The following is a 16,544-nucleotide window of genomic DNA, read 5'->3' as shown; positions in this document are numbered from 1 at the left end:
CGCTTCTGCTATCCAGTTCTATTTCTTTTTGAATCCTCCGCAAGAAGATTCTGAGCCCGATAGTGCAAAATAAGCTAGCTAACCATTCCCATAGGAATACTTTTTACAATAAGATCTCCACAAGTTCAGGAACCTTCCCAGTCAGTTGCAACAAAAAATACTTTAATACCAACCGAGACATTCCCAGAAAGGAGGTGTCTGATCTCTGTTTGGTTGCTCTCAGAAAAATGTTGCATTTGGATCAGGAACTGAATGGAATGGGAGAATCTGTTCTGTCTGCCAGCAACACATGGGCATTGCAAGCTCGAGCAATGAAGCCATGTCCCACTTTACCCTGATCCTTTTATAAGCATCACTCCGAAGCATCATTGCAGCAGGCAGTGGCACAAAATTCCTACCAGCTTACACCTTGAAGATCATTACATCTTAACATGCAAGATCAACATACGTTTCAGGATCACACTAAATTGTGGAAAATCCCTTATTGCAATCTAAATTTCAAAGCCAGTTTTACGCTATTCTTTAAAGGAAGCGGCTTCCAAGTTGACACTGTGTTGAAAAACTTTCCATAAGACTTTTCGATGCGTCCTCTATATAGTCAAACCTGTCTCAGCAATCACTCAGGGGATTGGGCCAAAGTGCCTCTGAGTAAGGGTTCATTGGTGAGGGAACAGCTGTCAGGACTGGTTGTTAACAGGTTGTCGAATGGAGGTGGTTACTTGAAAGGTTTGACTGTATTAAGATATAATAGTCTTTATGGTTAAAGTTATAATTTTGGTTCCACTGAGATTGTGACTACACTCTGGTTTATCTAATAATTACAAGATGCTTGTGTTCATCACAAAAGCTTCAGAGTACTCATGAGAACTACTCCTGTTGAGACTCCTGACTTTGTAAATCCACAGGTTTTGAGTCCTCATACAAGGAAACAGATTCCTTAATAATTTGTTTAGATGTATTCTGAAATTTGTACCCACAAAAGCGTAAAACACGGGGTTGAGACAGCAGTGGAAATAAGCGAGGTTACGACTGATGAAATACGCGTAGTCGATGTGTTTGCTCATCTCACAGGTTGTGAATGGCGACACATTAAGTTGTTTCAGAGAGACCAGGAAAATCACCATATTGTATGGTGCCCAACACAGGAAGAAAATCACCACAATACACAAGATCACCTTCACTGCTTTGTACTTCTTCCTTGCTTTACACCTCAGCACAGTGTTCATGATTTTATAATAGCAATACACAATGACAACTAATGGAATTAAGAAGAACAATATAATTTGCTGGTAATACCCGAACAACAACCAGATGTGTTCACTATCTTCTGGATAGTTAGCCATACAAAACTTTGTTTGATCCCATGTAATTTCAGTGGAGTAAATGAATTCAGGCACTGAGGCTGATAAACTAATTGCCCAAACGACCAGGCTTGCTGTGACTGCGTAGCAGGTTTTTCTACTCCTTGCAGCGTAAACAGCGTGGACCACAGCAAAGTATCGATCAGCCGTCATCAGTGTCAGAAACATGATCCCGCTGTAATAGCCAACGAAGAAAACACCGCTCAGTAATTTGCACATGGCGTTCCCAAAGACCCATCCAGAGACGTGATCCTTTGCCCAAAACGGGAGCGAGGCGGCAAAAAGCAAATCCGAAATGGCCAGATTCACAATGAATATGTCCGTTATGGTTTTCAGCTTCTCGTACCTCAACATGATCCACAAAACCAAACTGTTTCCAACCACGCTTAAAATGAAGATCAAGCTGTACAAAGTGACCGTCAATGTGGCTCCAAACATGTTGCTATCGTAATTTTCACAGAGAACAACAAAGTCTTCATCGGAGTAACTGTAATTGTAATTGTAATTGTCATAGTTATAATAATCCTCAGTAGGCAGTGCAGTCGTCATCCCTGCGCTCTGCAGAAGTCACCCTTGCACAACAAGCATTAGCAGTTGAGAATGGAAAGCAGCGATTTGTTCTACAAAATAATAATGCAAAATCCAATGCTAGTTCAAGAAATAAATTATTATTTGTGTAATGTACATACGGAGGCTTCACAAGCCTCGTTCCTTCTTGTGATACTGGAATTTGCAGAAGCCTTAGAATATTGAAATATCAAGGCTTTTTGTCTTTCGATGGGTCAGCACATTTTGCCACTACACTTTTTGTAGGGAAACGATGAGCAACTCTTTTGTTTTGAATTCTCAGTATAAAAACCAGAAGAGCGAGGAGAAATGCATTTGCATCAGAAATGGGAAGTACATGACAAAAGAAACAAACTTTTAATTCTATACAAAATTAAGGAGTTTTAAAATTCATAACATAATCTCATCGCCCTGAGATTGAAAATAGTTCACTTGTGAACCAAAGGCCACTTCTAGCAATTAGGATTTAAACTGTGGGATTGTGTATGCATTCCAATAAAAAATACTGGAAAAATTGTGAAAGAAATTCTGATTCTCAGAGGCCTGTGATAGCTGTTTTACTACCAACATTTTACCTGTGTTTTTGTCCGATCTTTCAAGCCTTTAACTCAAAGAAACTTAGGAAAGAAGGAATAGGCCATTTATCCCATCAAGCCTGTTCTCCACCAGTTTATTAGATCCTGACAGATCTTTTACTCCCAATACCCACCCACCCGCCCCCGCTTCCTTTCACAAGACTCTTGAATGCCTTTAATATCCCAGTATCTCACTACAATAAAAATTATCCTTACATTTGATACAGCACCTTTCACGTTCGGAGGACATCCCAAAGTGCTTCACAGGGCATACTGTAAAGTGGAGTAACTGTGTATGTTTTATTGGCAATCACTGTGGCCAATTTGCACAGACAAAGTCCCACAAACAGTCATGAAGTGAATTACCAATTTTATCAGGGGCTTTGTTGGCCAGGACACTGGGAGAAAGTCCCTTCTCTTTACGGAAAGTGCCATTGGATGTTTAACATTTGGCAGACAGGGCCTCAGTTTAACATCTCATCTGTAGCAGGCACCTCCACCCTGAACCTGAATTGGAGTGTCACACAAGACTATGAGTTCAATTCCTGATGTGGGGCTTGAACCCACAACCTTCTGACTCAAAGAAGAGGGCTACCAACTGAGCCAGGCTGACACACATGAAATTTGACAGTACTATGGGATTTGACAGTTCTTACTGCTATACGATATTGTTTCCTGATTCACTGAAAGCAAAGTTCGCCCCTGATACCATGAAGGTTTATATCCAGAACAGTGAAATCTTAGGCAAGTTTCCTTACTTCACACTCCTCTGTTTACCTAATAGTAAGTAGGAACCTGTTGTTAGTCGATTCATGAATAGCGTTTCCGGTGGTAATAATCATTCAAAAAACGTAATAATTTAGTCCCTCAATACATGACTGTTTGTATTGGTCATGTAATATTTTGGAACACTGCTGTGTGCAATTGGCTGTTGCATTTCTCCCACAAAATACACAGTTAATTTACATTACAGTATATTCTGTGAAGACGTCTCAAGAATGTAATAAGGCACTATATCAAATGCAAGGATTATTATTATTATTATTATCATCTGACATCTGAGGTGTCAGCCTAGCTCAGTGGGTAGCACTCTGGCCTCTGATGGGTACGTACGCAATCTAATAAGCTTCCCAGAGTCAGAGGCGACAAATGTCTGGACCGTTTGTTGCCTCAAAATGTAGAAACTATTTCCCACCATCTGTTCTGCTGCTGTAAGGGTGTTCTCCATAGATCACAGCTCTTCCCCTTGACTCTGCGCTAGTTGTGGCAAACATTTGAGTCTACCCATCAAATTAGTGTCATTGAACTATTCCTAAACTTGCTTCAATGCTCTTGGTGATATTGGACGTTTTTTGTGGCTATATCAGGGCATGTTTTCCTCACAACCCCTCTCCCCCCCACCCTGCATTGGCCCAAGGTATCTCATGGCCTTAGCCTTGAGAACTTGTGGGGAAATTCCATCTCAATCAAAGAGGAACCATAGAAAAAAACAAATAAGTCGCCTTATGTCAGCAGAGAAGTGATCAGTGTGAGATAAAAAAGGTAGAAAATATACTTTTGTTAACAAAAGTTTATTGCAAAAAATTACTCTCACTTTTCACTAGTTGTTTGGTTTAAGAGATGCACCTGATTTCCAGAGAAAATAGGAGTAAATTATCCATCTCGCAGTAATCTTTATCTCCAACAACAAGTTTTTTATACAAATGTAATCTTGTTGTTCTTGTTTTACATTTATAAAGTGTCTTTCATGTCAGGAGGTTGTCTCAAAGCGGTTCGAGATATGTGTCTTTCTTTGTGTGTGTGTATCTCCGTATTTGTCTGTCTGTGTGTGTCTCTGTCTCTGTATCTCTCTCTCTCTGTGTCTCTGTAACACTCTCTCTCCGTGTCTTTGTATCTCTCTCTCTCTGTGTCTCTGTGTGTCTCTCTCTCTCCGTGTCCCTGTATCTTTCTCTCTCTATCTGTGTGTCTCTGTAGCTCCCACACACAGTCGTGGATTGAAAATGACCTATTTATTTATTTATTTTGGAGTGATTATTATTAGGCGTGTGGAGTAAGGAAACTTACCCAAGGTTTCGCTCTCTGCCTGGAATTGAACCCAGGTGTCTCACTTGCAAGGCGAGTGCTCTAACCACTGAGCTACAGAACTCACTTGTTGGTGAGTCCAAAATTAGGGAGTCTAATTCCAATAGTGGAATCGAACCACCACATCCACATGATGATACTGGAGTTTGGGCACAACAAATTAAGAATGCATTTCTGGCGGGAATGGTGCCCCATATTTCAAAATTGGTAAAACAACATCTAATAACATGGAGTATAGGGGCACTCCAGCCAGTATTAGATCATGCCATCCATTTCGAACGAATAACAAGGGAAGAGAAGAGGAATAATAGGCATAATGAGGGATTTATATCACAAGAAGTTAATAAACAACCATGGCAGAATAGAAAAAGGAAGCAAAAGAACAATAATGGGGGAGAATGTTATGTTTGTGGGAAAATGGGACACTGGGCAAGGGATTGTCCAAACCGGTGGAAGTCCCAAAAGCCCGAAGAAGAAGGAGAGGAGGAGAGAGAGGAGACTGAACGTATATTGGCGTTAATACAGTCTCCTGGGAGTGCTTGGTTGACATTAAGAGTGAATGGAATTGACATACCGTTTTTATGCGATTCAGGAGCATGTAGAACGGTTATTACGATGAGAGACGCAACTTTTCCTTATAAAAAGAGTCAGGAAAAAATTGATATTCGGTCAGCGTCCGGAGACTTAGAAACACAATGCGTCACGGAACCTCTTGAATTCTGTTACAAGAATAAAGAGACTGTAGAAGCACAAGTGGTTATATCAATGACATGCCCGGTTAATTTACTAGGGAGAGATGTGTTAACTAAACTCAAGTTAGGAGTGATACCTATGGGTGACGACCGATGGGAAGCAGTTAAGGTTACGTACAAAAAAAAAATTGAAGATACCCTAATTATCCAAGAAAGGGGGGAACCACAATACTATTATGCCCTACAGTTAAAGGAAGGGCCAGGACAATTCCAACAGGAACTGCTTAGATTGGCACACCAGCGGGTCATGGAACAAAGTGACTTCCACCTGCCTGAGGATCTGCACTGTACCATGTGGTACCGTGAAAAAGGGGGAAGTTCGTTGCCATATGAGAGACATTTCAAATTGGGAAGTTCCACACGATTAACGATTCAATGTATATATTGGAATGCAACTGATATGGGAGGGAAAGTTTTACTCCAACCGTTAGATGATCAGCTATACCAGGGAGAAGGGAACCCCCATGTATCAATTGCAAAGAGATGCAAAAAGTCATGGCAACAAGTGGGTAACCTGGTAGATTGTGGGATAAAAGCACAGGATTGGGAAGAGACTCAGGATGCAGGGATATGGTATTCCCCGAGGACAGGTCTCTACTCACAATGTTTGAATTGGGTGTATCAATGTGAAAGAGTTAGGAAGATGCACTCAGGGAAGATGGTTCCCTGACTGTTAGGAGTGGAAATAGAACAGGAGGCGGAGTTGAATGCTCTGCCTGATGCTCTATGGTCCAAAGGATCAGCTGACGTAGGACTAATAAAAGGGATTGAACCTATTAAAATCATACCAAAAGGAACACACCGCCCATACCAACGGCAGTATCCTATGAAACCAGAGGCCATTGAAGGAATTGAACCCATAATTAAGGAACTTAAGGAGAAGGGCATCATAGTGGATTGCCCTGACTCTCCATGTAACACCCCCCTGTTCCCAGTAAAAAAGGTAGCGCCATCACAAGGGTGGCGATTGGTTCAGGATTTACAGGCTGTAAATAAGGCAGTGATTCCCCGGACCCCAGTTGTACCCGACCCCAATACCTTGCTGAACAATTTGCGACCTGATACAGCTTGGTTTACAGTAATTGATTTAGCAAATGCGTTTTTTTCTATTCCGGTTGACAAGGCCTCCCAATTTTGGTTTGCCTTCACATTTTTGGGAAGGAAATATACGTACACCAGATGTCCACAGGGATTTGTTGAATCCCCGGCCATATTCTCACAATGTATGGAAAGTAATCTGGCAAAATTTGAGCCCCCGGGTGGCAGTCAAGTTTTGTTGTATGTAGATGACATACTTATATGTTCCCCATCCGACGAAATTTGCCGCCAAGATTCTCTGGCCTGCTTAAAATTTTGGGGAGAATGGGGACATAAAGTGAGCCGAAAAAAGTTGCAATATTGTTTACCCGAGGTCAAATATCTGGGCCATGCAATTTCTAGGGAAGGAAAATCCTTATTAAAAGACAGAAAGCTTGCAATAATGCAAGCTCCGCGACCCGAAACTAAACAACAGATGATGTCATTTTTGGGAATGACTAACTTCTGCCGTGCATGGATCTCTTCACATGCGGAGCTAACTCAGCCCTTGTTAGGGCTGATTTATGATGCCCCTATGAAGGCACAGGATGCAATTGAATGGAATCCAGAGGCCATAAAGGCATTTGAAATTATAAAAACCATTTTATCTGGGGCAGAAACCCTGGCGCATCCTGACCCTGCAAGGCCATATACTCAAACTGTTTGCGTTAAAAATGGGTTTATGGCATCTGTCCTATTACAACCATTTGGAACGCGGATGCGACCCGTGGCTTATTACTCACACCGACTGGATCCGGTGGCTCGAGGCCTTCCTTGCTGCTTACAAGCAGTAGAAGCAGCAGCTCTGGCTGTTCGCGCATCATTGCCCCTGGTCCTGTACCAACCATTGAAGTTGTTGGTTCCACATGCAGTTTCGGTATTATTGCTTCAAACTAAACATGCCTTCCTATCGCCAGCACGCCAGCTATCCTGTATGGCCACATTGCTGACCTGCCCAAATTTAACCATTGAACGATGCACAGTGTTGAATCCGGCAACCTTGCTGCCAGTACCTTCCGAGGGTAGCCCTCACGACTGTTTAGAAAAGACCTCACAGTCAGTAGCGGCGCGAGTAGATTTGGCGGACACAAGGTTTGAGAATGCAGATGTGACATACTTTGTGGACGGTTCATGCAAAAAGGACATGGTGGGCCGTTCCCAAAGTAGCTACGCTGTATGCACTCAGGACACGGTAATAGAAGCAGCCAGACTCCCAACAGGATATTCGGCACAAATGGCTGAACTTGTGGCGCTTACTCGAGCTTGTGTACTGGGGAAGGGAAAAATTATTAACATCTATACAGACTCACAATATGCCCATTCTACTTGCCACATATTTGCCGGACAGTGGCGAAACCGGGGTATGGTTACCTCCACAGGTAAACCAATTTCCCATGCTGATTTAATATTGAACCTAATTGATGCATTACAACTCCCAAAACAATTAGCGATACTTAAGTGTGTTGCCCACACCTCTGCGAAAGACCTGGTGTCAAGGGGAAATGCTTTTGCGGATAAAACTGCCCAGGCAGTGCCCCTTGCAGAAATATTCGCGTCACAAACACCACCCTCGATTGACATGGCATTGATTAAAGCAATGCAATCAGAGGCAGGCACCCTTGAGAAGCGAGGATGGAAAAACATGGGATGCAAACTAAACACATTCGGCATATGGGTTGGAAACACTGGACTGCCAGTTTTACCACGATCATTGTTTCCCATTGCAGCAGGATTGAGCCATGGCAAATGCCATGTCTCAAAAGGAGGGATGAGGACAATGATAGACCAACAATATACGACATTCGGACTAACCACTTATTTACAAAAATTTTGTCAACAATGTATAACATGTTTACGCAATAACCCACAAGGACAACTAAAATGTAAACAAGGCAAGATTCCATTGGCAAAAGAACCCTTCTCTCATTGGATGATGGATTTCATCCATCTGAACGTATGCGAAGGAAAGAAATATTGCCTAGTAATGGTATGTCCTTTCTCGGGTTGGGTAGAAGCTTTCCCCACCACCCATGTGGATGCAGTAACAGTGGCAAAGATATTATGCAGAGAAATAATACCAAGATGGGGTATCCCGCGAATATTATACAGTGATAATGGGCCGGAATTTAAGAATGAGGTCCTAAGAAATGTGGGGATCCACTTGGGGATAACCTTAAAGAACCACTGTGCCTACCATCCAGAGTCTGCAGGAATGGTAGAAAGACATAACGGGACACTTAAAAATAAGCTGAAGAAAGCCATGGAAACCACAGGGAAGGGTTGGGTGGCATGTCTACCGTTAGCACTGACAAGTATGAGAATTACACCTGGGAGCAAAAAACTCTCCCCGTATGAAATTGTTATGGGTAGAGCATATTATATGCCTCAGCTGGGAGAACGTACAGAATTGGAGGAGGCCGGACTTGCAGGATACATGAAAAAAATGTTTCAGAATAAAATGACTATGAGAAACGTATTACCTCCCCAGGAACTGAATGAGAACACCGAGCCACGCCTACTGCAGCCAGGAGATTGGACACTGATTAAAGACATCAAAAGGAAGCATTGGCAACAACCAAAGTGGACAGGACCATATCAGGTGCTACTAACCACACCAACAGCAGTACGGATTGCAGAATGAAACACCTGGGTCCACGTTAGCCACTGCAAGAAGACATCACCACTGTAAGGAGCAACTAGCAAGATGGCATGGCTACGGATTCTCAGTTTTGGACTATGGTTTGGACTGGTAACAAGTCTGGGGAGGAATACATATCTCTTAGCTGCACATAAGGCAGCAAAGGCGTCAAATGTGACAGGGTGTTGGGTGTGAACCAAGTGGAATATCTAATTCGTGGGCGTCCTTATTTGAAGGATGGGGAGCCTGGGTTCTCAAATCAGGGGTTGTGTTTCTGGTATTATTACTGGGGATTTGTGTCCTTATTCACCTTATTAAAGTGTGCGTCACTAAGTGTGTGGGGGTAACACCATCACTTACGATGGCGGTGGTGTCAGACGATAATCTGGAAGACGATGATGATATGGAGGATTATTATTCTGACCCATGAAAGCAAGGTACAATTGATCCCATCTATGACGATGCATCTTTAAATTGTCACAAGGCAACAAGAGGCATCCGAGAAAATAAATTGGGGACTCTACCGGCACATGGCAATGTTAATCAAGATTATAAAAGGAGGGAATGATGGATAAAAAGGCACAAAGTTATAACCTTTAGTAAACCCTGCAATGAGAAGCTTGGCAGGCTGTGTTATCTGATTTTAGAAACGTACAGCTCAACTGCATGGAACCAGTTACGACTCAACAGATATATGCGCAGACTAACCGCAGCCTTGGAGTATGAGACAATGGATAGTTGCCCAATACACATCCTATGTCTCGACCACATTGTCACCTATGACCAAATCTAACAATTGGAGGAGAAGGATCCTCCCCATACTTGTATAAATGCCATTGTTGAATCCCACAACGGGGTCGTCAGCTTGGTGAAGCTACGACCCTAACTCTGTACCAGACTGAACTGACTGGTCCTAGTTAGTTGAATAAATGTACTCTTAGTGATTGAACTGCGTGACTGTGTTTATTGCTTGAATGAACTAACATCCAATTGCAGAAGTATACAAAGAAGGTAGAAACGGAAAATTACCTAACAATCAATGTGTTTAAGAGAAAACCAATCGATAGAATCCTCTGACAACTTTGTTGAACCTTTGTCAATCTTTCTAGCATCTTTTTTGAATCTGACTTCTGCATCTTGAATCTTCCCAAATCTACCTCAGTCGCTATTGCTGTGCACAAAATACTATCAAGCACTTTAAGACATCTTGATGTTGTGATAAATTGCTATGTCAAATGCAAAGATTATTATTATATTGTTACAGAACTCCCCATTAATATATCCGTTTGACTTTCCCATGCTAGGTACTGGTATCCTACCCTTATGGACACAAGTCCGCTGAGAGGTGGTTAACAGAAATTCTAATCAGGTGCCATTCTTTTTTGATTCAATCTTCAAACTATTCAGTTTGAATCAAGCGCCACTGATTTGTAAGGGATTTCCCTGCACAAGAGGATGTAAAACACCACATGGCCACTAGATGACCAGAAATAGGTTGAGCAGATATTAGTCAAAAATGCGTCCAGAACAAATGTCAGGAGTGCTTTTGGTTTAGGAGTGAGAAATGTTTGGAATATTCCATCAGGCTGGCAACGAGATGAGCTTGAATTTACTTTTGGGAAGTTGCTTGTATCAACTAGATGGAAAAATGGCCACTCCTGCAAGAACTGCAACTATGTCACTATCAGACTATATTTGTGGTTCATGTGATCTTTATCAATGCAGACTCCCCACCCCGACCTCACCCCACACTCACACCCCCCCACCCCGCCCACCGCCCCCACCCCCACCATCCCCCCATCTCCCAGGCTATACGGCGCTCTGAACAGGCAACACCTGGAGCACTGTATAAGATTCTGATCGCAGTGACATTATGTTTCACACACAAATTTTAGTCAATTCCCTGTACAACACATTCTGCCAATCGCTTTGAGATGTCTTGAAGATAATAATATATAATAACATATAATGATAATAAGATGTGATAAGTCTCTATATGAAATGCAAGGATTATTGTTATTATTATTATTATAGCAGCAACAAATTGACATCACGGGGGAAGGACATCCCAAGGCTCTGACTATAAGGGGACTGCCAGGCCCTGGAGGCAGTGCAGAGGAGAGTAACAAGGATGATTCCCAGTATTAAATTTTATTTTACATAAATAAAATGACTATTTCGATGTTCTCTGTAAAACAAAGGGACATAAATTTAACGTTGGAAAGCAGCATTTCAAGACAGACACAGGAAATATTTCTTTACGCAAAGAGTAATAATAAGAGCAATAAAGAGTAATAAGCAGGTTGTCTGAGTTCAGGACATTGGACTCATATAAGAAACAACTTGATGTAGTGATTGGAAGGCAGTAGGGTAGCTTGGAAGGATGAAGAATGAGATCAGATGGATTTCATCTAAACAAATTGTATCGATCTTCTGTAAGCATATATCATTGTGATGAATCTGCAATTATAGGTTATTTGGGTTTATAGACGTCAGCCTGACTCAGTTGTTAGCACTCTCACTTCTAAGTCAGAAGGTTGTGGACCCAAGTCCCATGTTGGGACTTTGAACTCACAGGCTAGGCTGGTACTCCAATACAGTGCTGGAGGTTTGCTGCATTGTCAGAGGTGCTGTCCTTTGGATAAGAAGTTAATCCAAGTCCTCAACTGCCTGTTCAGGTGGATGTTAAAGATCCCATGGCACTATTTGAGAAGAAAGGGTATTTCTCCCGGTGTCCTGGCCAACAGTCCCCAGATAAATTGTGTGACATTGCTGTGCACAAATTGGCTCTGTGTTTGCCTACCAAAATGCACAGTATTTTTACAGCAAATCCTGTAAAATGCTTTGAGACATTTTGATGATAGGCTAGATCAAATGCAAGGATTATTATTATATTCCTTCCTCATCCACATTCACCCTGGAACTTTGAATCAATAGGATATTCACCTCATGGTTGTATGTAAGACGGTTGCTGACATTGATAAGCTGCCGCATTTCCGACTGCACATCATATGAATTACTTCCGTAAAACGCTTCAAGATATTTATTTTATGTGAAAGATTCTATATAAATGTTAAACTGTTGTTATATCCATGAAACAAATCAAACGCAAGATTGTGAACTATAACAGTTTATTGCAATATTGCTGGCTACACTGAAATCTTGTGACACTGGTTAACTGTATCATGGTTCATCACACATCCATTGTTATTTGCAAGCTTAACCTTGACTTTCTGCAGTACTGCAGATTTTTTAATACAGAAAGAAATGTCCATTTACATCAAGGAATGGTTGCACATATTGAGAAAGGTGCACTTGACAACAACAACAACAACTTCCATTTATAATAGCACCCTTCACTGGGGTAGTGTCTTGGAGTGCTTTGCTTATGAGGCAAAGAGGTACATAATCTGTCTTACTTATACATAAAAGTGTCTTACTTTAAAGAAGGAGCCTTGTTATCATTATGCCTTTTTGAAAATCAGAAACCCCAAATTCTACTTGGCTGTAAGCTTCAAAAATATTTGCAGAAAACAAATCAAGATTGGAATTGAGACTGCTTTGCAAAATTCCCCACAATCTTAAATTTCAAAACCATAGTCTTACAAATGAAATAATCTGACGCCAGACATCCGAAGACTTGCGGTTAACACTCGCTTCTGCTATCCAGTTCTATTTCTTTTTGAATCCTCCGCAAGAAGATTCTGAGCCCGATAGTGCAAAATAAGCTAGCTAACCATTCCCATAGGAATACTTTTTACAATAAGATCTCCACAAGTTCAGGAACCCTTCCCAGTCAGTTGCAACAAAAAATACTTTGCAGTGGCACAAAATTCCTACCAGCTTACACCTTGAAGATCATTACATCTTAACATGCAAGATCAACATACGTTTCAGGATCACACTAAATTGTGGAAAATCCCTTATTGCAATCTAATTTTCAAAGCCAGTTTTACGCTATTCTTTAAAGGAAGCGGCTTCCAAGTTGACACTGTGTTGAAAAACTTTCCATAAGACTTTTCGATGCGTCCTCTATATAGTCAAACCTGTCTCAGCAATCACTCAGGGGATTGGGCCAAAGTGCCTCTGAGTAAGGGTTCATTGGTGAGGGAACAGCTGTCAGGACTGGTTGTTAACAGGAGGTGGTTGTCGAATGGAGGTGGTTACTTGAAAGGTTTGACTGTATTAAGATATAATAGTCTTTATGGTTAAAGTTATAATTTTGGTTCCACTGAGATTGTGACTACACTCTGGTTTATCTAATAACTACAAGATGCTTGTGTTCATCACAAAAGCTTCAGAGTACTCATGCGAACTACTCCTGTTGAGATTCCTGACTTTGTAAATCCACAGGTTTCGAGTCCTCATGCAAGGAAACAGATTACTTGATAGTTTGTTTAGATGTATTCTGAAATTTGTACTCACAAAAGCGTAAAACATGGGGTTCAGACAGCAGTGGAAATAAATTGAAATAAACAGTTCAAACTGTTTCCAACCACACTTAAAATGAAGATCAAGCTGTACAAAGTCACCGTCAATGTGGCTCCAAACACGTTGCTATCGTAATTTTTACAGAAAAAACAAAGTCGTGGTCGGAGTAACTGTGATTGTAATTGTCATAGTTATAATAATCCTCAGTAGGCAGTGCAGTCGTCATCCCTGCGCTCTGCAGAAGTAACCCTTGCACAACACGCATTAGCAGTTGAGAATGGAAAGCAGAAATTTGTTCTCCAAAATAATAATGGAAAATCCATTTCCTGGTTCAAGAAATAAGTTATTATTTGCGTAATGTACATACGGAGGCTTCACAAGCCTTGTTCCTTCTTGTGGTACTGGAATTTGCAAAGGTCGAAGAATATTGAAATATCAAGGCTTTTCATCTCTCGATAGGTCATTTTTGATTTGTTTTCAATCCACAGTTTAGAATAATAATAATAATAATAATTCTTGCATTTGATATAGCGCTTTTCACGTCGGGAGGACGTCCCAAAGCGCTTCACAGAATATACTGTAAAGTGAATTGACTGTATATTTGTGGGCGAACGCGGCAGCCAATTGCGCACAGCAATGTCCCACAAACAGTCGTAGATTGAAAATGACCAATTTATTATTGTTTTTGGTTTTGGAGGGATTATTATTAGGCGTGTGGAGTAAGGAAACTTGCCCAAGGTTTCGCCCTCTGCCTGGAATTGAACTCAGGTCTCTCACTTGCAAAGCGAGTGCTCTAACCACTGAGCTACAGGACTCCACAAAAAGGACAAGAAGAAATGGAATCACATCAGACATGGGAAGTACATGACAAAAGGAACAAACTTTTAAGTCTGTACGAAATTAAGGAGTTTTTATATTCATAACATAATCTCATCGTCCTGAGGTTGAAAATACTTCACCTGTGAAGCAAAGGCTACTTCTAGCAATTAGGAATTAAATTGTGGGATTGTGTATGAAATCAAATAAAGAAATCCTGGAAAAATTGTGAAACAATTCTGATTCTCCGAGGCCTGTGATAGCTGTTTTACTACCATTATTTCACCTGTTTTTTTGTCTGATCTTTCAAGCATTTTACTCAAAGGAACATAGGCAAAAAGGAATAGGCCATTTATCCCATCAAGCCTGTTCTCCACCAGTTTATTAGATCTGGACAGATCTTTTACTCCCAACCACCAATATTTTTATTATTATTATTCCAGTATCTGTCTATCTCTCTTCTACATAACCCTCCTGATTCTGCCTCTACACCTTTCTAGGGTAGAGAACGCTACACCTTCACAACCCTCTGTGTGAAGAAAAGCTTTTCACCCCAAAGTTAACCAGTTTTGTTCTGATTTTGTGGTGGATACGTCTACCGAAAGCAAGAGTCGTACACAAACTAATCTGTCAATTACTTTTATTATTTCAAAAACCTCAGTCAAATCACTCTCAACATCCCTTGCTTCAGGTGTTGTATAAAGTTAAACGTAAAACAGTGGATAGTTGTTAGAGGTGAATCATGTGATCTAGTGACAATGGAGAATAGAGCTGAAACCTTGTCAAGTTTGGAGTGGAATCTCTTGTCCATTTTAGTTGAGTGGTGTCACACAACATAAGGGCTATTACATCAATCTACCGCACCTCTCATTGGGTAGATTGGTGTAACATCATCATAGTTAAACCCCTTCAGCCTGGCTATTAGTCTAGCAAACTATCGCTGAATCCTCTCTGATGTTGAAATGTCCTTCCTAAGATTGGGAGCCAAAGACTGAGCATAGTTTTGTTCTCCACATGAGGTCTGACCAGCACTCCATATAACTGGAGAAGCACCTTCTTATTTTATGTTCCAGACCTCTTGTCACGAATGCCAGCATCCCATTTGCTTTAATGACTGTTTTCTACACTGGCAATTTCGATTATAATTTCACTTACAAATACAGTCAATACATTTCACAGAAAAAATGCCATGAAGCCCTTTGAAATGATTTGATGATGTGAGAAGATGCTACAATGAAGAATTATGGTTTCATTAATATTTTAATAAAACGCCCGACCCCGCCACTACCTCACCCCTCAGGCCGCTGAAACTCTTGTTCATGCCTTCATCACCTACAGGCTCGACTATGCAAACGCCCTGCTTGTCGGCCTTCCCAACTCCTCCCTCCACAGGCTGCAGATAATCCGGAACTCTGCAGCCCGTGTCCTCTCCCGCACCAAACTCCGTGACCCCATCTCCCGCACTCTCGCCCGACTCCATTGGCTCTCTGTCCTTTAGAGGCTCCAGTTCAAGATCCTGGTCCTGACCTACAAAGCCCTCCAACGCCTCGCCCCACCCTACCTCTGTGACCTCCTAACCCCCTAACAACCAGCCCGCTCCCTCCACTCAGCCGGCTCTGGCCTGCTCCATGTTTCCAGACCCACCCACACCACCAATGGCAGGAGAGCCTTCAGCCACTCTGCCCCCAACCTAGAATTCCATCCCCCAATCACTCCGCCTCACCCCCTCCTTAGCCTCCTTCAAGTCCCGCCTGAAAACCCTCCTCTTCGACCATGCCATCGGCCAACCCTCTTCCCGTCCCCTCCCTTCTCCCCCCAACCCCAGCTCGGGTCTGAAAAGCTGTATACTGTCTAGTGGAGTCCTGTAGCTCAGTGGTGAGAGCACTCACTTTACAAGCGAGAAACCTGAGTTCAATTCCAGGCAGGGCGAAACCTTGGGCAAGTTTCCTTACTCCACACAGAGCCTAATAATAATCCCTCCAAAACCAAATCAATAATAAATTGGTCATTTTCAATTTACGACTCTTTGTGGGACATTGCTGTGCGCAATTGGCTGCTGTTTTCGCCCACAAATATACAGTCAATTCACTTTACAGTGTGTTCTGTGAAGCGCTTTGGGACGTCCTCCCGACGTGAAAAGCGCTATATCAAATGCAAGGATTATTATTAGAGCCTTGGGACATCCTCCTGACGTGAAAGGCGTTATACAAATGTAATCTTGTTGTTGTTATTTGAACTTTAATCT

The 16,544-nt window shown here is 41.8% G+C and overlaps 1 protein-coding gene across 1 annotated transcript; it reads right to left on the bottom strand.

Moving 5' to 3' along the window:
• Nucleotides 1–818: 818 nt before the first annotated feature.
• LOC121852915 (C-C chemokine receptor type 3-like) lies at nt 819–2,082 on the bottom strand. Its single transcript, XM_042346989.1, has one exon. The coding sequence runs from the start codon at nt 1,908–1,910 to the stop codon at nt 819–821; it is 1,092 nt and encodes a 363-aa protein (XP_042202923.1). The 5' UTR covers nt 1,911–2,082.
• Nucleotides 2,083–16,544: the final 14,462 nt, after the last annotated feature.

This window comes from Callorhinchus milii, unplaced genomic scaffold, assembly GCF_018977255.1.
Source record: "Callorhinchus milii isolate IMCB2004 unplaced genomic scaffold, IMCB_Cmil_1.0 Scaffold2, whole genome shotgun sequence".
Classification (NCBI taxonomy): Eukaryota; Metazoa; Chordata; class Chondrichthyes; order Chimaeriformes; family Callorhinchidae; genus Callorhinchus; species Callorhinchus milii.
The sequence above is the reverse complement of the archived record's forward strand: the minus strand, read 5'-3'. Positions and strand labels throughout refer to the sequence as shown.

What these genes read in the sequence shown, in the direction of transcription:
- LOC121852915 (XM_042346989.1), bottom strand. Translation starts at nt 1,910, where the DNA reads ATGACGACTGCACTGCCTACTGAGGATTATTATAACTATGACAATTAC.